Source organism: Talaromyces stipitatus, genomic scaffold (assembly GCF_000003125.1).
Source record: "Talaromyces stipitatus ATCC 10500 scf_1105507295523 genomic scaffold, whole genome shotgun sequence".
Taxonomy (NCBI): Eukaryota; Fungi; Ascomycota; class Eurotiomycetes; order Eurotiales; family Trichocomaceae; genus Talaromyces; species Talaromyces stipitatus.
This window is the reverse complement of record NW_002990113.1, coordinates 1928853-1949207: the sequence shown is the minus strand read 5'-3', so window position 1 is coordinate 1949207 and position 20355 is coordinate 1928853. Positions and strand designations below refer to the sequence as shown.

General features: G+C 46.0%; 9 protein-coding genes across 9 annotated transcripts, besides 4 other annotated features; 4 read left to right on the top strand and 5 right to left on the bottom strand.

Annotated features, from left to right (window-relative positions):
- Window positions 1–548: 548 nt before the first annotated feature.
- On the bottom strand, window positions 549–2806 carry TSTA_066540 (bicyclomycin resistance protein, putative; the record flags this gene model as incomplete). Its single annotated transcript, XM_002340553.1, has 5 exons — window positions 2245–2806; window positions 1864–2130; window positions 1453–1789; window positions 995–1313; window positions 549–876 (listed from the first exon to the last, which is right to left on the bottom strand). Exons 1-5 carry the CDS (start codon window positions 2623–2625, stop codon window positions 549–551), a joined length of 1632 nt encoding a protein of 543 aa, XP_002340594.1. The 5' UTR covers window positions 2626–2806.
- A 48-nt stretch (window positions 2807–2854) lies between these two features.
- On the top strand, window positions 2855–5982 carry TSTA_066530 (hscarg dehydrogenase, putative; the record flags this gene model as incomplete). Its single annotated transcript, XM_002340552.1, has 3 exons — window positions 2855–2892; window positions 2977–3062; window positions 3097–5982. 3 exons carry the CDS (start codon window positions 2855–2857, stop codon window positions 4155–4157), a joined length of 1185 nt encoding a protein of 394 aa, XP_002340593.1. The 3' UTR covers window positions 4158–5982.
- Window positions 3090–5982, bottom strand: TSTA_066520 (uncharacterized protein). Its single transcript, XM_002340551.1, has 2 exons — window positions 5741–5982; window positions 3090–5550 (listed from the first exon to the last, which is right to left on the bottom strand). The coding sequence occupies exon 2, from the start codon at window positions 5548–5550 to the stop codon at window positions 4570–4572; it is 981 nt and encodes a 326-aa protein (XP_002340592.1). The 5' UTR covers window positions 5741–5982; the 3' UTR covers window positions 3090–4569.
- Window positions 4533–4553: a sequence feature (AT_rich).
- Window positions 5983–6351: 369 nt separating the features above from the next.
- On the top strand, window positions 6352–7307 carry TSTA_066510 (alcohol dehydrogenase, putative; the record flags this gene model as incomplete). Its single annotated transcript, XM_002340550.1, has 3 exons — window positions 6352–6468; window positions 6502–6617; window positions 6725–7307. 3 exons carry the CDS (start codon window positions 6352–6354, stop codon window positions 7305–7307), a joined length of 816 nt encoding a protein of 271 aa, XP_002340591.1.
- A 397-nt stretch (window positions 7308–7704) lies between these two features.
- Window positions 7705–9156, bottom strand: TSTA_066500 (uncharacterized protein). The gene is made up of 2 exons (XM_002340549.1): window positions 8678–9156; window positions 7705–8647 (listed from the first exon to the last, which is right to left on the bottom strand). The coding sequence occupies exons 1-2, from the start codon at window positions 8975–8977 to the stop codon at window positions 7793–7795; spliced, it is 1155 nt and encodes a 384-aa protein (XP_002340590.1). The 5' UTR covers window positions 8978–9156; the 3' UTR covers window positions 7705–7792.
- A 691-nt stretch (window positions 9157–9847) lies between these two features.
- TSTA_066490 (sugar transporter, putative) lies at window positions 9848–11697 on the bottom strand (the record flags this gene model as incomplete). Its single annotated transcript, XM_002340548.1, has 4 exons — window positions 9848–10496; window positions 10560–11282; window positions 11350–11536; window positions 11608–11697. The coding sequence occupies 4 exons, from the start codon at window positions 11695–11697 to the stop codon at window positions 10018–10020; spliced, it is 1479 nt and encodes a 492-aa protein (XP_002340589.1). The 3' UTR covers window positions 9848–10017.
- A 1046-nt stretch (window positions 11698–12743) lies between these two features.
- Window positions 12744–12783: a microsatellite.
- A 53-nt stretch (window positions 12784–12836) lies between these two features.
- Window positions 12837–12859: a sequence feature (AT_rich).
- Window positions 12860–14347: 1488 nt separating this feature from the next.
- Window positions 14348–16051, top strand: TSTA_066480 (uncharacterized protein; the record flags this gene model as incomplete). Its single annotated transcript, XM_002340547.1, has 3 exons — window positions 14348–14462; window positions 14499–14699; window positions 14766–16051. 3 exons carry the CDS (start codon window positions 14348–14350, stop codon window positions 16049–16051), a joined length of 1602 nt encoding a protein of 533 aa, XP_002340588.1.
- Window positions 16052–16184: 133 nt separating this feature from the next.
- TSTA_066470 (uncharacterized protein) lies at window positions 16185–16971 on the top strand. Its single transcript, XM_002340546.1, has 3 exons — window positions 16185–16597; window positions 16651–16751; window positions 16798–16971. Exons 1-3 carry the CDS (start codon window positions 16197–16199, stop codon window positions 16884–16886), a joined length of 591 nt encoding a protein of 196 aa, XP_002340587.1. The 5' UTR covers window positions 16185–16196; the 3' UTR covers window positions 16887–16971.
- On the bottom strand, window positions 16808–18215 carry TSTA_066460 (uncharacterized protein). The gene is made up of 2 exons (XM_002340545.1): window positions 18165–18215; window positions 16808–18117 (listed from the first exon to the last, which is right to left on the bottom strand). The coding sequence occupies exon 2, from the start codon at window positions 18112–18114 to the stop codon at window positions 17371–17373; it is 744 nt and encodes a 247-aa protein (XP_002340586.1). The 5' UTR covers window positions 18115–18117; window positions 18165–18215; the 3' UTR covers window positions 16808–17370.
- A 1332-nt stretch (window positions 18216–19547) lies between these two features.
- Window positions 19548–19636: a microsatellite.
- Between the last annotated feature and the right edge of the window lie 719 nt (window positions 19637–20355).

Below are 20355 nucleotides of genomic sequence, written 5' to 3'. Positions count from 1 at the left end.
TTTCTATGCCATATATTTTCCACTGATATCCAGGCTCCATTACAGAAAAGCACATAGTCGTCCCTGCTAACGATAAATTAAATCCGTGAGTGTTGTTTAAATATCGGAATGTACTACTAGGGCTCATTTGTCGTCAAATTGCTGATGAAAATGCTTTTTTAATTCATTAAAGTATGATTCAAATTATGTTCAAACTTTTATTTGTTTATTTTGTAATATTGAGATGTTTTTCTAGCTCTAACATGCATGAAATGGAAAATAGTAAATAAAAAATTAAAATCATTCAATAGAAGAGCAAAAAAGAAGGAAACAAAAAGTTTTTTAACACAAAATATGAAAAGGAATATAATGAAATGTATGTATGAAGAACCTGTTACAGGAACAGGGTCAGGGAACGGAGCTTTCTCGTCACGTAGCAAAAGTGTGAAGACTGTCATTTTGGATGTGAATCGCACTGAACCTTGCGCGACAAAAGAACGCAGAAAAAGAGAGACCCGAATATCCGTTCAAGAAGTAACTCATGGTGAAAGTGAAGCCAATCGAAATATCTATCTGGGAGAGCTGTGAGGCAGTGGTCCATTAGCACCTGCGAAGGGGTTTGGAGGACCTCCATGGGGCAACTTGGGCGTGTAACGGCTCATAGCACGAATTCGGGCGCCGAAAATATAAAAGAGAAAAGGCACCGGTATCATTGCAACGCCAAGGAAACCCAGGAGACTGGTGGCCCAATTGACTCCCAGATTGAGGAACATCGGACTGGCGAACAATGGAAAACCAGCACCGAATCCAGATCGGAGCAAGCCGTTGGCTGCAATTGCGCTGTTGGCGTTCATGAGGTAGTTGTCAATGATGTAATTGAGCCCTTGAAGGAAAATTCTGAGGAAAAAAAGCAGGGGTCAGCATGGTCCGGCGGCAAGCGAATTCGAAAATTGTTGCTGGACATGAGAGAATAAACAGGGGACAAAAAAGGCTGACAAAAGGAAGGGATACCCACAAGATGATTCCAGAGCCAGTCATTATGCCGCTCAATACAGACGGAACCCACGATATACTGGGATCACTGGTCCATGCGAACCAAAACATCCCCCCTGGAAGCAAGACTGCTCCCACCATCATCGGAATTAATCTTTCTTCCGGTATGACACGACCCTTTTCCTTTACCTGGCGAGCCACACGAGATTTTGAATGGTACACGACACCACAAGCGCCGATGACGACCCCGACGGTGATTGCTAAAAACGGCAAGGAGGCCAAGCCAGGTGACCATGTTCTCTGTGTCTGGAAAGAAATCGGGTATGCTTCAAAGAGCAGGTCTGCGACCGTGTTAGCGTCATTAATATGAGTCACAAAACTGTTCCACAAAGGTAAGGAATGTGAAGAAACGGTGATGTGGAGTGGAAATGGGAAACCCGACTGGAAGCTGGTGGGAAATGAAAATAACGGTGAGCTTACATATAAATCCGTACACAAATGCCATGTATATCGTCATTAAAATCAGAATGGGCTCCATAACTAGCATCATGATCGGGCGGGTTAAATACACGGACGCAATCGTGTTGAAATTCATTGGAGACTCGTCAGATTTTGCATGCAACGCCCAGTTTCCCGTCTCATATCGCAGTTTGGCAGCGCGTCGCGATAACAATACAGGTGCGTACGTTTCCGGAACTGTTAGGAAGGCTACAGTGCCGAAGAAAAACCCCATGATGGCAGTAATATATTCGGTCCATCGCCAGCCGAGGTAGGATTCAGTGATAAAAGAACCGACAATTGGCCCGGCCACAGGACCCTAGGAAGGTAAATCACAGTCACGTTAGACGGATTCTTAATTGAGGAAGAGGGCTGCGGAATAAAGAGACTCACGATAAAAGTCGCACTAGCAAAGACGCACATAGCAATGCCTCGATCGACAGGAGCCCAGAAATCTGCGAATGTGCCACCGACAATTCCGAGGGGAGCCGAACCAAAGAAACCGCCAAAAAATCGACAGATCATAATAGTTTGCAAATTTTCAGCCGTCGCAACGGCGATTTGAAAGATCGAAAAGATGAAAAAGCAACTAAAAAGGGGGATTTTGCGGCCGTAATATTCAGACATAGGGCCCCAGATCAGTGGCCCAAAAGCAAAACCCTGTCATTTCGTCAGATATTTGCCCATGATGCATTTTCATCAAGAACGATTATCAATTTCGATGACTTCTCGCTGATTAGGGGCTGCCCCGGGGGTGGGGGTGAACACACGCACCAGAACAAAAAGACTAGTTGCAAGGACCATGACTTCTTCAGAGACACCAAATTCCATAGATGTTACAACAGTTGCTGTGCTAAAAACACTACTGGCAAAAGTAATGGTGAATGTGACTGATCCCAACGCAACTGTATATATCCATTTCTTCCACACAGGCCAGTTCATTGGATTTTCCGGATCATCGGGACCGTCCCAGGAAACTATATGGTTATTATCATCCTTCAGCGGATTGGGACTTTGATGTCTAATCGTTTCTGAGCTCTGTTCTTGAAGGGGCTCGAATCCCAACTCTATGTCGTCTCCATGCCGGGTGCTTCCCGAGTCGTCAAGACCTTTCATACTCCCTGCTGGAGAACTCCCCTTTTCGTTTAAAGCCATCTCAATGAGCAGCAATGGACGTCCCTTACTTCACTGCGGCCTGTACTAAGCCTTCGGTCTAGTTATTCAAGGAAGATTGCCCACGATAATGACAGGGAAAAGAGACCGACACGAGTAGAATATGATATCAAAATTGGACTGAAACCGGCTGAAGTACAATAGTAGTAATATCTTAGTCGCTATTATATCAAAAAATTTCATAAAACGTAGGGAGTGAAACAAGTTCTCAATGGCTAATTTAGTTAGGGCTAGTCTATTGTTTGATTTGTCAGAACATTGATAGATTTTGCGTAAGGCGGAGACAGGGCGGGCGGCGCGGCCGCTTACTAGATTTATCAAACCGTGTACCAGGCGGCTTTCCGAGTCCGGAATATGGACTGAAATCCGGGCCTTAACTCCGTGTCAAATGGGCACTCAGATCATAATAAAAGGACCGGGTGCGTGTTGAAAGTTGCTAGAAAATTACCAAAGATCTCACATATCCACGATTGTCATATATCGAAACGGAGTGCGCTCAATATCAGACAAGGTTAACCGTCCACGGAGTGTTCGTCATTTATTTGATCATCTTTTTCGTTGATTTCCGCCACCAAGCAATCATGAGTAAGATCCTTGTTGTTTTTGGGGCCACTGGCAACCAAGGTGGTTCGGTTATAAACGCTGTCCTGGCCGACCCGGCTTTGAAGGATCAGTATCGTATTCGCGCTATCACTAGAAATGCATCGAAGCCGGCTGCTGTTGCATTGCGTGAGAAGGGAGTTGAAGTGGTAGAAGCCGACGTGGCTAATGGGGAATCGATCCGAAAGGCAATGGAAAATGCACACACAGTATTTGCCATGACGGAGACCATTCATGACGAAGAACTGGTCACGAGGGACTTAGCACATGGCAAAGGATTGGTGGATGCCGCTGTCGCTGCCAACGTGTCTTTCTACATTTACAGTACCTTGCCAAGTATCAAACATTATTCTGGTGGCAAGTACCTCCATGGGGACCATTTCGATGTGAAATCTAAGGTGGAAGATTACATCAAAAAGCAAAACATCAAAAGTGCTTTCGTCAGCCCCGGTTCGTTTATGTCGATCTTTCTGGAATCAATGGGCCCCGCTCCATTGGGAAATGGGACTTACGCTATCATGAATGTGGTCATACCACAGACCGAACTCCCCTTACTCGATACGCTTGGGGATATCGGCAAGTTTGTCGCCCTAATGCTGGCTGATCCCAAGAAATATGAGGGCAAAGTCATTCCAGCAGCTACGAAGCTTTATTCTATGCAACAAATCGCGCAAATCATGGGTGAAGTCTCTGGAAAAGAGATCCGCTATATTCAACAGCCACCAGAAGTCATGAGGAAGTTTATCCCTGCGAATGCGGCGGACCGAGTCATCGACATGATGCTTTACTTCCAAGATTTTGGCTACTACGGCCCTAACACGGCGAAAGTGCTTGAAGAGAGCCAAGAATTAGCTCCGAAAAACCTCACCACATTTGAGGAGTTCCTTCTCAAGAATAAATGGACACTATCCTGAGCTCTAGGTTACTCTGATCCGACATGGCTTTTGATTGTTTCACGGTTCCTGTGTGTTGATGTTCCTTGTATGTAAAGTTACCTCCGTATCCAGAAGCTCTCCTCTAATCCTCGACGGGTGGGAGAAAAGGAAGAAGTAAGGGGTAATTATAAAACGATCGAAATAAGCTTAAGATTCTTTTTGAAATGTCTTGGAATGTTGCTGAAAAGGATATGATGAATGAAATAGATTAATACAAACTACTTTCCCAGAATTTTTAATTTCCCCCCACTAAACTTCCGACTTTTACAATATTGAATTCTGCTACTGCCTTTGGAACATATGATGGCAGTCGCATTTCGACCTCGATTTTAGGATGAAATTAGGGTAAAAGTGTTAAAAAAAAAAAATAAATATGTATAATCAGTGATCTTTAGTCACTAGCAGGTGGAAGAATGTCCGGCTCTGGGCCAGCAGGAATGACTCCATTTCTCCCAACCGCATTCAAGTAGCTCAACTTATACATTTGAAAATCAGTTGTCAACTTGAAAGCTCCTCTGGTTTTTTCTGACTCATCCCAGTAGAGATTACGGTACCACTTGTCAATATTCGGATAATCATGACGAATCATCTTCAGGTTGCATTTGAAAATCAGATAATAAGCGACGTCAAAGCGAGCGATAGTTGTGTATAATCTGATATCAGTTTCCGTGATATGTTCCCCAAACAAATACGGTTGATTTTGAGGTTCAGCCAGATGTTTCTCAACCCTATCGAGAGCTTTGAACAAAGGATATACTCCATCCTCGTATGCTTGCTGAGTCGCTGCGAATCCAGTCCTGTAGACTCCGTTGTTGATGTATTGATAAATCCACTCATTCATCGCATCTATTTTGGACCGCAATTCTTCGGGGTAGAATCCACAGCCATTTGTAGCTGGATGTCCTGATTCTCTCAATTGAGGCGGAAGCAAATCATCAAATTCGGTGTAAAACATCCGAATTATTTCACTGCTTTCATTATTAACAACGGTTTCTCGTTGCTTATCCCACAGAACAGGAACACTAAAGCGCCCGTTGTAAGAAGGAGACGCTTTCACATATAGTTCTTTAAGGGTTTTGAATCCATAGAGTGGGTCCTTTTCCGCAGTGCCAAAACGGCCTGAGAAGTACCACCCTTCAGGGCCCCTTTCAGGGTCGAGTACTACCATTTCAATGACTGATTCGAGGCCCTTGATACGGCGTACGATGTTGGTCCGGTGAGCCCATGGACAACCAAGACTGATGTATAGGACATATCTGTCTTTTGCGGGCGGATGATCTGAGTCGGTAGCACGAGAGATGAATGAACGAAAGGCCGCCTCCGGTCGATGGAAATGACCGGTTTGAGTGATTGCGGGAGAATCGTGTGCCATCTGAAGCGTAAATTCGAATTAGAAATCAGCTTCATTTCCATTGTCTCTTTCTCCGTCAAATTTTGGCGGGGAGCGCACAATGACCCAATCGACTACTCTCCTCGACTTGATGATATGCTCGAATTTAAACAATGTGCAAGTGTGGGTTGGATTAGAAAAAAATAAGGGTTGGTCGAAAACATGTACGCACCTTATATGCAAGCTAGCTCCAGCTTTCGGTGGCAGAAAACGGTGATGATAAGGCCAATGAATATGAAATCCTGGCGAAGGCAGTGACTGGAAAGGAAATCTTAAGATGCTGCGGCGAACAGGCGCAATTTCAAGCATTCTTCAGCTTCGTGTGGAACAAGAGAGCAAGGATTTTCTTTCGATGAAAATTTGCGCAGGGCAGCTGAATGGCTTTGCGTTCATCCACCAGCGCCTTCGTCTCACGCCACTTCTCTTTCATTAGGTATTGATGCGTCAACACTAGGTAGCGGCCGCCCTTGTCCGCCCTGCCTGAAAATTGAGCTTTCTTTCCCCACCAACTTCGGCGAAGGTCCCAGCGTATGTTCTACGTCATGACTTTCGTGGCGAAACTCTACTTCAAGTGCGGTTTTCCGTTTTCAATTGATTGTTAGGTGTTATTCAAATTCAACATCAATGTTCCCTTTCCTCAAGTATAATTGCGTCTTGGATCAATTAATCTCAAGTTCACCACAACGAATCCTTTCAGCTCGGTACTTATCCATTGGATATCATCGAGGTAGATTGATTGCCTGTACAGACTTCCACACAGCTTGCAGTGAAAAGGTAAAAAGAATGGCGACTAATGAAGCAGCATATCTGCTGGAACCTCACCAAATTCCTCTGCAGATCCGCGATGCTCCTTGTCCGTCATCAGTCGAGCCCAATACTATTGTCGTGAAGAACCACACAGTCGCTATAAATCCTATTGACTGGAAAATTTAGGCGTACAACCCTTTTCCGTTGAAATACCCGTTCATTCTCGGTCAAGATGTTGCCGGTGAAGTCGTTGATGTCGGCCAAGGCGTTGAAGGATTTGTAAAGGGACAGCGAGTTATAGGGTAAGCCAAGGTACCACCACTTTCGCTCTTCACCTATCGAGATCAGATCCGATTGAAAGACGATAGCAATGCCATTAGCTTCGCCAATGGTGAGACACGGTACTCAGGCTTTCAGAAGTACACACCATCTTGTCTGCGAATATGGCTGCCCCAATACCTAGTTCCGTCTCCTACGAGGAGGCCGTTGTTCTACCGCTCGCCGTGAGTACAGCAGCAGCGGGTCTATTTCAAAAGGGCTTTTTAGAACTTCCTCTGCCTACCACATCTCCTCAGCCGTTAGGAAATACTTTAATTGTCTGGAGCGGGAGCTCGAGTGTTGGTCTGGCAGCCATCCAACTTGCGCGGGCTGCGGGAGCCGATGTCGTGGCAACCTCCAGTTCGCGCACCCACTACCTCGTCAAGAGCATCGGTGCTTCTGCAGTCTTTGACTATACTAAGCCTACAGTCGTTGACGACATTGTCGCACATCTAAGTGGGAAAGTGGTCTTGGATGCATATGACGCCATTTCGAGCCAGCAGACCCCCCGGGCACTTGCAGAAATTCTTACCAAGGTCAACAGCGAGAAGCATTTCATGGCCTTCACTGGTCAAGTTGAAAAGGAATTACCCACCGGGGTCACTGGCAAAGCGGTTTTCAATAACATTATTTATGATAACGTGCTTCACATCTTCCGGATTAAATATCCCTAAAATTGTATTTGGTAGTTCTATTAATTTATAGGACAAAGGAAACGTCCCTCTCGCGCCTTCAATATCAGAACATGTAAAGACTCCATTACGATTAGAGCTTCGCCCCAAACCTTGAGACGATCCTCTAAATATATCTTGCATCATGTAGATCTATGATTCCAATCAATGATATCCCGCTATCATCTACCGCATGTAGTTCGATCTCTCAAAATTCTAGCCACTCCGCAGCGATCAATCGTATCGACGAAGGCACTTGGCAGGCCGTGCGACGGCCTAGAAGTTATTTTAGAAGTGAATCTTCCTCTTTCATTAGACCAATCTTCCCAAGGCTAAATCTTGATCGGGGAATTATTCAAATTTCAGAGAGACAATTGACGACGCCAAAACAGTGTCGGTGACCCAATTTGCTTTTAAATTACATAAAGCCCAAGAAAATGTTTTAATAGCCAGCCACCATCATTTCAGTCAAATATATCTTGCGTGCGTCAATCCTGCGTTTTCTCGCTGCCAGATAGCTTGGAAATGTCAATAGCTTCGGCCATCAGGCGATAGCCCTCATCATTAGGATGAACCCCGTCTCCCGAGTCGAATTCGGCATGGAGTATATCTTCATTTTCGAGAGAGCGGAGCGGCGTTGCAAGATCAAAGACTGCATCCAACCATTGTAGTCCTTCATCCAACAACCACTGATTCACCAATCGACGTTGCTCAGCTTGTTCAGGTGTATAACCCCCTGGCAAAATTGTCGTACCAAAAATTCGCCGTAAACTCTTCCGTGACAGCTGCACGAGTTGCTTGTAGGCCTCTATCAGCACATCCGCTGTAACCCCAAGCCGCAAATCATTTGATCCAATATTCACGATCAGATCGGTAGCTCCGGTGTGCGTGCACGCATCCCAGGCAAGACGCACCTGGCCGGGTTCTCCAAACAGAAATTGTGGTATGGCGAAATATTCATCCTGAGGGCGCTCTATGGCTGTAAGGGTATTTCCTGAAATACTAGCATTGATGACCGACATAAAACAAGTTTCTCCGGCGACACTCAACCGTAGCGCCAAATAATCTGTCCAGAGCCTATTTGCATTTAAAGTCGAACACGCACCGTCGGTCGTGGAAGAGCCGAATGCAACGATCGCCTTTATGGGCTCTCGTGGCAGAACATCAACACCGGACAGCAACCAGTAGGAGCTAGTTTGAACTGGATAAGCTAGCCAAGAGAATTCCGAAGGGCAGCAAGATACATCACTCCTTCCAGAGACATATGAGGTTTGTTGCGCCGTGAGATGGCCTGTGGTGCAATCGCCTTGCGTTACAAAGGTGACGGCGAGATTTGTGAATTCCTTCACTCGTAGGTCTACCGGATCACTTACTACCTCTTGACCGGGAGATAAAGTGAGGGTTGCTTTTCCGGCAAATCGCAGCGGGCGGGATTCACGTACGATGGGTCCCTGGATGACGATGCCCACAGACATGGATGACAAGGTGACACTTCCATGCCCGTATCGATTGGACAAATGCACACGAATTTGTTCACCCTCTGCATGTAGAAAAGCGATTTGACGTAAGGTGCGACCTTCTAGTGATGCTGACGGCATCTCTTGTGGTGCGGCATACCACGCAGACACCCAGTTCTGTCGGGGTTTTTCAGCGATATCTGATTGGCGCAACATGATGTTTGGTGAAATTGGGAAGGCGATGATATCTAGTCGATTTCGGTTTTTATAGTGAAGAAATTTAAATTCTGGGCATCAATAGAGTATGGTTTTCCAGATAAAAACATGCGACCATCTAACTTTTAATATGCAATATGTTGGATTGTAAGCGTGGGGATCAGTGAAGCTCTCACGGCACTAAAATTGGGTGCCGAAACTACCTATATATATGAGTTTCTTGAATGTGGAGATTATTTAGTGTGCCATGAATTTCAAGCTGAGTGCAGTACCAAAATGTTGAACAATCGCCTAAGGAGAAATTGAGTCTGACACGTAATCTTGTGTAATTGGTTAACCTACCTAAGGAGGGCTCAGACTGCCATATAAATAAGTGATGGAAAGAATGCTGGTGAATTTACTCAGGGGCTCCTAGTAATGGCTATAGCGAGGTGAGAAATATAGTCAACAAAGTAATAAACATACGCCTGTGTGGGCTAATGAGATGCATCCGGTGTAGTAGTAAATATGTACGAGAGCTTCTTGCAACAACAAGTACAGAAAACCCTATTATGGTACTGAAGCCCGTTATTGCCTTCTACTAGGAATTGTGAAAGGGACAGGCGTATTCTTACTCTAGGGGCAGCACTAGACGCAGAAATACAAAATGAATTCAATACGCCCTTGTTTAGAAGGCAAGTTAGGTTTCTAATATCGGTAGATGAGAATTCCCAAACTGAAGGCTGTTAGGAAAATTCTTGCCATTCCTAAGGCTCCTAAAATGCAGCAGCAGTAGAGGTCCGGTTGAGGCATGTCAGAAATTTACCATACAAAACAGCGGAAGAGGTTAACCAGGAAAAAAGATACATCGAGGGGTACTGGTTGACCCTTTTGGCGGTTGAACCATTGACAGGCTCCTACCAGCCTGTAATAACCTTGCTACCCAGTGGTTGCACAATAACTAAAAAACCAAAAAACGAATATATAGCAATACTAAAAGAAAGCAATGAAAAGCAGCGACAGCCTAGTTGAGCTTAAGGTCTCTTGTATCATGCAGAGGACTAATCTTTGGTCCTTGCCTCAACGTCCCTGGTGGTTGACTGCAGATTTAAATCAAAGCTCCTGAATCTTCTAGGACTAATTCCTCTCTTGTATAATTCGTCGATATCCACAAATCGTCTCCCCTGGGTCTCCGGATAAGTGAAAAAAACGAATACTGTGCAAAGAACCAAGATACTGCCAAACACAAATGCAATCTTGCCTCCCAAATTTGCTTCATCGGGATTGACCACATAAGGAAGGGCGAAGGACCAGACAGTATTCGATGCCTCGTTTGTCATTACAGCAAGTGACATCGTAGATGATCTGACAGTAGAAGATGGAACTTCCGCAATGATAGGCCACGCCACTGCTCCGATAGTGGCTTGGTAGAGGAAATTCCACAAAGCCATAAAGGCCACTTGAGCCCACAACGATCCTTTTTTGTTAATGACAGACATGATTCCGATCATAAATAGAACGACTGACAAGAGACCGGTTCCTAAAGACAAACATTTTGTTAGCGAAAAGTTACAAAAGGAACTTGAGAATTAGCTTCACTTACCCCAGAGCGAGGTCCCTCGCCTTCCAATCTTCTCAATCAAAAACCACCCAAACATATTCCCCACAACTGCTAATCCGAGCATGCCAGTGGAAACATTTGCCGAGAGACCAGAAGGCATGCCTGCTAGCTCTAAGAAATATGTGACGTATCCACCAACCCAAATAATGCCACTATTAGCTTGAATGAAAAACGTACTGCATGCTACAAGCGTGCGCATACGGTTCTCTTTGGTGAAGCAGTGTTTGTAACCCAGTTGCTGAGAGTTTTCAACTTGTCTCTGAGCCAGAGTCATCCTTATCTCTTCGAGATAGTGTTCCGCATTCATATCTTTGCTGTACAACTTTTTGATAACAGACCGTGCCTCTTCAATTTTGTTTTTTGCAACGAGGTGGTAAGGTGATTCAAGGAAGAACGGCAGTAATAGTAAGCCAATACCTGCAAACATCCATTGCACGGCGAATAAGATTTTGTACGCATTGGGTCCTTGGATATTTATCGTTTGGGTCATGACGATGTATGCTAGAAGCTGGCCAAAACCAATACTCCAATTCACGGTAGCCGTAACTGCCCCCCTGAGAGCGATTGGCGTCACTTCGGAACAATACCCGGGGACAAGGACCGAGAAGATACCAATGGGACAACCCACAATCAGTTTTCCTACAAAGAACAAAGCACGATTCCCGTTGGAGAACCACTGGAGGAGCACTCCAGCAATCACAATGACTGAGGAGCCGGCTGTGTCAGAAATGCTAGCAGAAATATGACTAAAGGCCTATTTTTAATCACTTACTTTCAGCAAGACCGATGCCAAGTTGTCTTCCAAATCTATGGATTAAAGGTCCAGTGAGCAATCCGCCAAATACTATGCCGATCTGAGCAGCTGCCGTGAATGCCAGCTGCCAGCTGGCAGGCATAACATAACCACCTTCGAAGGGTTCGCCGTAATTTTTCCGAAACTCGCCAATGCCAAGGACGACCTAAAGCAAGCAAAATAGGTTAGAAAGAAAGAGATCAAGAAATTCTCTATCCTAAATGGGCATATACGTACAGAAGCAGCTAGAGCCTCATATCCGGCACCAATGCAAGCATACAACGTGTATATACCTGACAGACCAAAGATGAGCAAGCGGTTTGACATGGATTTTTCCGTCAAGAGCGGTAATGCTCATCTGCAGAATAAGGTGGTGACCTACTCATTATCATTGCCCGAGGGTTTTTGAGGACGGCCTTTATTACCGATTTCTCATAACATCCAGAATCAATAACCGGGACATATTCGATAATGGATACGCTAGACTTGTCTTCAACTGAAGGCATTTGAATGTCATCCATCCTGCTTGGTGAAACTTGACTGTTCTCTGCCTGACAAAAAGTTATTTGTTTTGGATAATGCTCAAAAGCAATTCCACCATTTCGTCGGGACTACCTGGTAAATATATAAGCTATGCCTTCTGATTGAAAGCGTGGGCATTCAAACTGGAAATGCATAGCTAAAGTTAGCCTTCAGCAGCGGGCTTAGGAAACCAGGCTTGTTCGCGCCAAAAAGGCTCCCCGCAAATTGGAATCTTACACACTCGAACCTGCTTCAGCTTCAGGCGAACCTGGACGCGCCATCACTTGACTGAGCGGAGCATTTTTTTATCGCCGAGACTTAGAGTTTTCGAAACCGGAAAACCTGTAACTATGTTTTTGCAATGTTTCATTTCGAAATGGTACCAAGCAGGATTACTTTCACGAGTTTTCGCAGACCGTCTGGATATTTTGCCTTTTCCTCGTTTAGATTTTTTATTCATGAGTGGGCCCCTACCGTAATGGATAGGACAAAAGCATCACATACATGGCGAATTATCCATGCCTAGGCTTCGCGTCAGGGTTTAACTTAGCACTAGTAGCCCACTGAAAGCACAGGACAGCCCAACCTACAGTAGTCTGTAACATCTCATGGTCAAAATTGTAATTTTACTTTTCTCCACGGCTGCCACGGCATTTCTTTTTAGTAAAGAAGCTCACTATAACAGTAAATTAGGGGGTCTCGCTGTGCAGTGAGTCAACTAGAGATCCAGTGCACTACACAGTCAATTAAGTATCTCTGCGAAGTTAATCAGGGATCTTGCTATATAATTAATTAATCTCATCGTATAGTTAATTAGAGATCTTACTATAGAACGGACAGAAACCTTTATGTATAGTAAATTATATCATATTAATGATATTATATTACATTTATAAATATTTAGACTCATATGTATAGTTTTAATAGATTTTAAGAAATCTGAGTATATATTATATAATATTTATTACTCTATACTAATCATTTATTAGTAGTATCAGCATTTGTGGGAGCGACGCTGATTCGCGCGTCCGCGACGCGTCCCCCCGATCGGGTTTAGCGTTCCCGGCGACGCTAAAAACGGCCTCCTTCCGGTTTAGCGTGCCCGTTTGCGGTCTAGCGCTGGTGACGGGTGGGTCGCGAGCAGTATATAAACCGCAGGTGCGTCGCTCGACGACCACGGCCGTTCTCCTTGTGTAATTTCCTTTCACTCGAACAAACACAACAAGGACGATGCCTAGGCCGCAATTAGCGCAAAACCAGTGTTGCCAGCTGAAATTTGAGTCTTTCTCCCGGCTCCACTCCATTGCAGCCAGGTGCTCTAGTCCAGCGAGGCGGATTGTCCGATTGCTCACCTGTTGAGTATTTTTTCCTGCAGCGTCAGGGGCTGATGGTGAAGCAGTGACAGATGCGAGAACTGAATGCGGCCTAAGCCCTCGCATTCCTAGGCAGCAGTTGGCGATTGGCGATCCGTCGCGAATCCGCCACCAATCAGTCAGAGGTAAATAGCGAAGGATGAGGCCGGAGATGTCCGATGCTGTGCATCCAGCTCCAACAGTGACCGCCACAGGGGGCGTGCCGCATCATCTCGACTAGTTCGGAAGTGAGGAGTGGCTGTCCGACACGATAGCACTGCCCCAAAATGCCTCACAACAAGGTTGAATCCAGGCAACGGAGGGTAGATGCGGCCAATGGAAAACTCACCGTACTTCCAGGTGATTGTCCGATGGAGACATCGCAGGTCAGCTGTGACCGATGGATGCACTTCATAGGTTGGGTTTCACCTCCTTTCTCTGGCGTGAGGGTCAGAGGCCTCGTCTGATGTGACGGTGGCATGCAGGAGTCATCCCACGGCAGCGACAGCCATCAATTCCAAGGCCGTGCTGCCAATCAGGAAAATCGCGCATCAGGGACGGCTGGACTTGGATATTGTGGGACACGTCAAGGTAGCTCTCGTAGAAATGCTTGAGAGTTCCGATACATTCGGCATTTCCATGTTCGGCTATCCTGCCAGAGTGGACTCGTTAGCCAGGTGATGATGCAGTACTAAAATGGGTGTGCTTGGGCGCTTTTCCTCGAAAAAGCTCACAGGATTCACTCGTTCTCATTTTTCGTTCTTTCCTCTACCTCGCTTTATTCTCCTCCCCTCTCATATCCTTTCATCTTGTGTCCTGTTGCAATGAAGATCACGTTGGACGAGATTATCCCATATCAACCTCCCCTACCTCCCAAACCCTCCATACCCTCCAAAATCATAGCACCACTGTCACAATTGCCCCCATTAATCCATCCGCTACCACAAAAGCCCCATTCCCGACACCAGTCACCCTCGGACCCTAGTCAATTATTGCATCAGTCCAGATCCCATCCCATTTCCAGCCCAATCGATCAAGAGTCGAGGGCTGAAGTTCCTTCATACCAAAATGTTTTCGATAGTGAGCTGGCAGCCTGGAATGATATGGCAGTCGAGGCCACTGCAATTGTGAGCGCAGCCACGGAGAATACAGGCCAGCAGCCACAATGTCGCAGTGGTAGCAAGGGCCTTGAAGATAATCTCCGCAAACAACCGCCTGGTAAGTACGGCTAGATTTAGAGTTCTATCTGCCTAGCGAATGCCAATGGAATGCTGACGTATCGAGGACACTGTCTAGGTATTCGAAGTGATAATCAGCAACATGTGAGCCATAATGGCGAAGCCAGTCCCGGCATATCAGCGGGATTCCTGGAGCACGAGCGGTCTTGCTCGGCGTACCAGGAGACGACAGAGCGGATCAATGGCTTAGAATCGAATACTATGCATGCTGCGCTGAGTAAGTCAACTATTTCGGTTATTGAAGTCTTTCTTCACGAGTACGTACGCTAATCGATTCGCAAAGGTTCTGATTCACGGAGCGGAACGGCCATTCCAGCTGATACCGCACATCTCGACGACATGGATTTGCTGCATGCGAGTAGTGCGGCCCCAAATCTGACAATGTCGCCCAATATTACCCTCATCACAGAGAGCGTCAAGAACCAGGGCGTTCTCGGTGAAAAACGGACTCCTGACCCGGATTCTTCTCCATCGGACATGATTCTCAGTGAAAGCCGGGAAACGAGTCTAGTGGTGCGGAACAGCGAAGATAACGAGGATATTCCAAGTTCACTTGGGGGCGAACATTCAACCACTAACACAGCCCTCGGCTGTTCCCAAGACCCGTCACTATCATCGCGTGGTGAACAAAATGGAGACTGTCTGGGTGAGAACAATACAGTCACGGTCGTCATACCTGCAGCGCGGCCTCCGAAGCCACACGCAAAAAGATCAGCTAAACGCCCTTATCGCAGGCGTCCTAAGAGGCAGACATCCAGAACGGCTCCATTCGACGAAGAGGACGATTCTGACGACCCGGACGATGATGATTACGTTGAACAAACACCGCAAGTCGATGACCGGTACCGTCCCACGAAAAAACCGAGACAGCTCCCCGTCACAAACAGTGATCGCTCTGATGTGGGAGCTGCTGTCGGGTTCCAGCTAGGAGGTTTATCACTTCCAGACTTGAGGACTGTTCAGCGAGGTGTCCTGACCTGCGAGTTCTTTCCGTCACAGATTATGTATTCCTTCTCGTGGGCGGAGGACAGAGGGTGCTCTGATGACTGTCCACCTAATGATGATAACACGCTTAGCAAAGGAGACGGTCGAAGCGAAATGAATGGCATACAGGGTTGGGACCTCGATACTTCTTCGAAAGATGTCGAAGATGAGGCCACCGAAAATATAGATGACAACCAACCGAATAGTCGCTTGAACAGTCGAAAGCCAGGCTGTGGGGGAAAACGCAGGCGCAAGAAGGCGTGGACCGTCGAGGAAGACGCTCGCTTGAAGCTGCTGAAAGAAAAGGACAACCTGTCCTGGTCGCAAATCCTGAAGCACTTCCCCAATCGGACGGAGGGCGCGCTGCAGTTCCGATACTCCAAGTATATCAAGAATTCGACCTCGAGGCCGTCCGTTACACCTTCACATGATGTGACTGATCGAAATATCACACTCCCATCGTCGCCACATTCAAGTTGTCAACAACATGAGGATCGTCCTTCCCAATCTGCAACAGAGTTGACGCTCCGTTCGCGGTATGGCCCGGCTCGGTGTCGACGAACTGTGGAGCGCTATTCACCGTAGGCATTTTGTGATCGACATATTTGATAGGATTATGCGATCTCAGCTAGACATCCATGGTGGCTTGAAAATCGTCACTAGTGACATTCCATTGAAAAGCCTGTCATGGATGACAATACGACACATGGTAAGTATTTGCCTCCCCGTGATGTTCTCAATTACTTTCTCCGCTGGCACTCAACGTCTGCTACAGCGCTTCTCGCAGCTCGCACAGAATGGCCAGTCAGACACGTACGGGAATTCCCAACCTTGGGACGCCGCAACAGAAATCGACGACTGCCCACAAGAATTATATCGGTTCTCCCGGACAGGGCTCGACGCTAGATCTGTGGAAGCTACGACGCCGCCTAATAGTCCACACGTGGCCCCTTCGAATTTCATCACTAAAGAAGAGCTGAAATGGTTGTTTGCGGAAGTGCTGGGAATTCAAAGCGCACAACCTACCTCGGATGGCAAGGATTCTAGCAGCAACGAGAAGCCCGAAGAACAAGGCAATGATGGAGCGAGAATTCGTGCGTCAAAGGTGGAGTACAAGACCGTCAACGAAGTGTATGTCGACGAAAGGACGAAAGTATATCGTGAGCGTCGCTAACCACATATAGATGGGATTCCGCGAAGTATGAATATAAGATCATCAATTCCACCCCAGTGCCGGACGTCGATGAATTAGACGAATACATATTTGTGATTCGTAAACGCAGTCGTGAGTCGTACCCAAGTATAAATTGAATTATGCTGACACCTTTTAGACAAGCAGACCAAAGAGCTCATTGTTTATGTTGATATCAAATCACCGGGATTAAGAAAAACGGAAACGAGTCACCAGGGTCTGGGATAAAAGCCCAAACAAACGCTCCGATTCCGTCAGCGCTACCTTCTTGAGCACATTTCGTTTGGGTGAAGAACCATTTTTGGATCCATGGGGAGCCATTTGCGGGTGAGGATTTCTCGCACAATTTTTTTTGCGAAAAATCCTCTTACACCTAAAGTTCTCTTGCCTTTGTAGACACCCTCGGAGGCTCTACATGTACTTGGTCTCACTGCATATTCTGTCCCCATCCTGTTCTACAGCTGATATCGAAAATCCTACGCAAACAAAGAGCAAGACGTGTTCTCATCCAACTGTCGAAGATCTCAGATCTCCAGGATTAACTGCTACCCACCAATCTCGAATGACTTGCTAAGATTGCGATGGCTGGATTCAATCATTGGAGGAAGGTATCAGGTGACTACTTGGAATTTCGGAGCATTCAAGACTCTCAACAGACGTCCACAATGGTGCCTGGAATAATCGGTCATAACCAAATACCACCATTCATATTCTAGGTACAATTGTCCAATAGGTACTTCTTAATCATGCAAAAGCTGAAAAAATCGTTCTCCTGTCTAGCGTGTTGTGCGTTTTCGATTGCCCACCCAGGAGTGCCCGATTTCCCAAGTTCTTCTCCCTCTTGTTTGCATGAATCAAAATCAATGATAATAGGTCTATCATCTTCACCGACCATAATATTTCTTGGGTTAATATCATTGTGAATGAGGCCCAATGCGTGCAAGTGGCGTATTCCACTCTCAATGCTTTGGAGGTAGTAATCCGAATCGAGAGGTCTCCCGGTCTCCACCCTCTGTATGAGATCCATCGAGTATTTAACAAAGCATAGGCCTTTTATTCTACCATTTTTCTCAATGCATCCCAAATATTCGGCGATATTGGGATGTGGGTTATTCCGTAGAATCTCGCATACTTTTGCTTCGTCAAGAATCTGATTGCTGAGATCTTGGGCTTGCCCATCCCTGTAGTACAAAAGACTTGGTCGCTTTATATAATGATTCCCAGGTAGCGGATCTGGGGCTCGCGTTAAGGATCGGTCAAAGGGCGGCCAAAAATCTCGCATAGGTATTGGCCGTAACTTATTGATGTCAATTGGGACCGAAGGATAAAGACGATCCTTAGTTTCGGAGTAAAAGTAACTGCCTTTCTCTTTCTCTTGGAGAATGAATTTTGTGTGATCAAAGACATAGTCATCGCCTTCTTCGACGAATATCTCGGACTGCTCGCAAATCTCCATAATCTGTTTAAATGTCAGCAAGTCTACTGACGACGGAAGTACTGCGTTACCTCTAGAAACTCGTACTCAAGGTGAAAACGTGAGGATGACCGTATATGTGTGAGAAAAGGGAGAATCCTCGCTTGGAGGCGAGGATATAGCTTTGACACCAATCGACGCTAAACTATTTTTGGAATCATACGCTAGAAGATGTGTCCTCGGATTCGGTCAAACTTTTATACGAGTTAGCCAATGAGCGTATTGTCTCCTCGAGCTATAAAGCCAACTATCCCCTTCGCTGGGGAGTGGTCATTTTCAGTACGTTTTAGCGTGTTTTTGCATTTCAAGGCCTCTGGTTGGTCACATTTGCGGCCCGAATCCAAAAAACCCGCAGTAAACTGAGGCAGTAACTTGTAAGGGCTAACCGACCAATGCCAATCAATGAGGCCTCAAAACACGCTAAAACGTACTAAAAAAAGACTACTCCTCGCGCGTCTCGAATTGGCGCCTTTCAAATAACAAAAAAAACGAGAACTCGGCCATACGACCCGAGGGTTAGGCGTGTGATCATGCGATGGAGCAAGCCAATGAGAGGTTATCCTAGGGAACTGTCGCCACTCTACGACACCAATGAGTGGGGCGAATCCAGTTTGTTTGGGAACTACTAGTACGTCGTAAATATCATGGCAGGAGCGGTCATATCAGAGTTAAGAAATATGTGGCTGAGTTATCCTAGAATATAGGTACAATGAGCTTCCTGGGCTATATCTTCCACAACTTCTTTCTTAGGCTGCCCTGATACAACATGACCATATGTAAATAAGTATTTTGCTAGCAGCTCTAGAATACCATCCCTAAAGCACACCAAATCAACGTCGTGGAGTTGACCGTTGACTCCCAACGAAGGACGCCTATCCAGAAGTATTCCGATTAACTGTCGACAATTGCACGTTCAAAAACCGGATATATTGCTCCACAAAAACAGCCATAGGCCGAAGTAGGAACGCAAGCTTCAAGGAATGATTAGAAGCTGAATAGCAACTAAAGGGCCTGGCTTGTCACTGACCTTCCTACTGCTGCTGAGGGGGAACATAACTGGAGGACCACTTGCAAGTGGTCTGACCACAGTCAGAAAGTTTGGCTCGATATGTGGACCCATCTGGTCGCTTCAGGGTTCTCCACTCGCAGGAGTTAACTAAGACCGGAACTTCGCTAGCAGACATGTCTTGCGATTAAAGAAAAAGCGGGAGAGTAAAGGGGGTAAGATCACAGATGTACTTTGAGAATATGGAGTTTCGATTAGGACAGATATCTTGAGTGTAGAGGCTATGAAAAGATACCTGGTTTCCTTGAGAAGTAATGGCCTATTTATATTCCCTTATGCGGAACGGCTGAGTACGGTTGGCAAGGTCGTCTTGCAATGCATGGCAGCGTTTTTGACTGGTTCACTCTCAGGCAGGACGAGACGAGACAGGACAGGACGAGACAGGACAGGACGAGACAGGACGGGACAGGACGAGACGGGACGAGACGGGACGGGACGACGATAAGTGGGCCTACTGCACCGGTCTGTTTAACTCTCTGCGCCATGCATTAGTTCAGTCATCATCCTTCTATCTGTGTGACCACTGCGGAGTAGTTACGTTACATGTGAAGGCCACGAATGTTGTGGGGTAACTAGATAATACTAACTATGATAAGTTAGCTGGGGTAAGTATGACAATCTGACGGGACCAAAAGACTGTTTGCGGTATCTTTCAGCTCGTTCCGATGTGTCCTAGTGCGGTATCGCGTCTTACTTACTCATTTGATTATATAATACAATATTCCGGTCGTGTCGTTAAGTTCAACTAAACTAAGTTAGTCAACTTAACATTAACTTATCTTCAGATCTTGCGCTCGATCGAGTACATTAGTTACCTGTAATAGTATGCAGGTGCATACTATTATTGTCTTCTCTTGTCGTGAAAGTTAACACTTCGTCTTCATACATAGTATATTAAGCTACGGTCTCGTCTGAGTAATCTTGACAGTCAGAATGATCAATAAATAATGTGCCGCGATAACCACAAGGCAAGGCTCAAGATAAGAGACTATCCTTGTATCTAGTCATACGGTATCACTGCCGTACTATTTAGCCGATTCTTCAAAGTTCTTCAGCTTGAAGATATGTCACGTCGGGACCATGAACATACTGAATATGATTCGTACATGAGCTATATGATCGTCCAGGATTGTATCCTGCTATATACCCTGGGCTAT

Excerpts from the sequence above, each read along its gene's own strand:
- TSTA_066520 (XM_002340551.1), bottom strand. The coding sequence starts at position 5,550 with ATGGCACACGATTCTCCCGCAATCACTCAAACCGGTCATTTCCATCGA.
- TSTA_066500 (XM_002340549.1), bottom strand. The coding sequence starts at position 8,977 with ATGTTGCGCCAATCAGATATCGCTGAAAAACCCCGACAGAACTGGGTG. Across the intron at positions 8,648-8,677 it reads TATCTCCCGGTCAAGAGGTA|GAATTCACAAATCTCGCCGT; the intron begins GTAAGTGATCCG and ends CTACGAGTGAAG.
- TSTA_066470 (XM_002340546.1), top strand. The coding sequence starts at position 16,197 with ATGTTCTCAATTACTTTCTCCGCTGGCACTCAACGTCTGCTACAGCGC. Across the intron at positions 16,598-16,650 it reads TACAAGACCGTCAACGAAGT|ATGGGATTCCGCGAAGTATG; the intron begins GTATGTCGACGA and ends AACCACATATAG. Across the intron at positions 16,752-16,797 it reads TGTGATTCGTAAACGCAGTC|ACAAGCAGACCAAAGAGCTC; the intron begins GTGAGTCGTACC and ends GACACCTTTTAG.
- TSTA_066460 (XM_002340545.1), bottom strand. The coding sequence starts at position 18,114 with ATGGAGATTTGCGAGCAGTCCGAGATATTCGTCGAAGAAGGCGATGAC.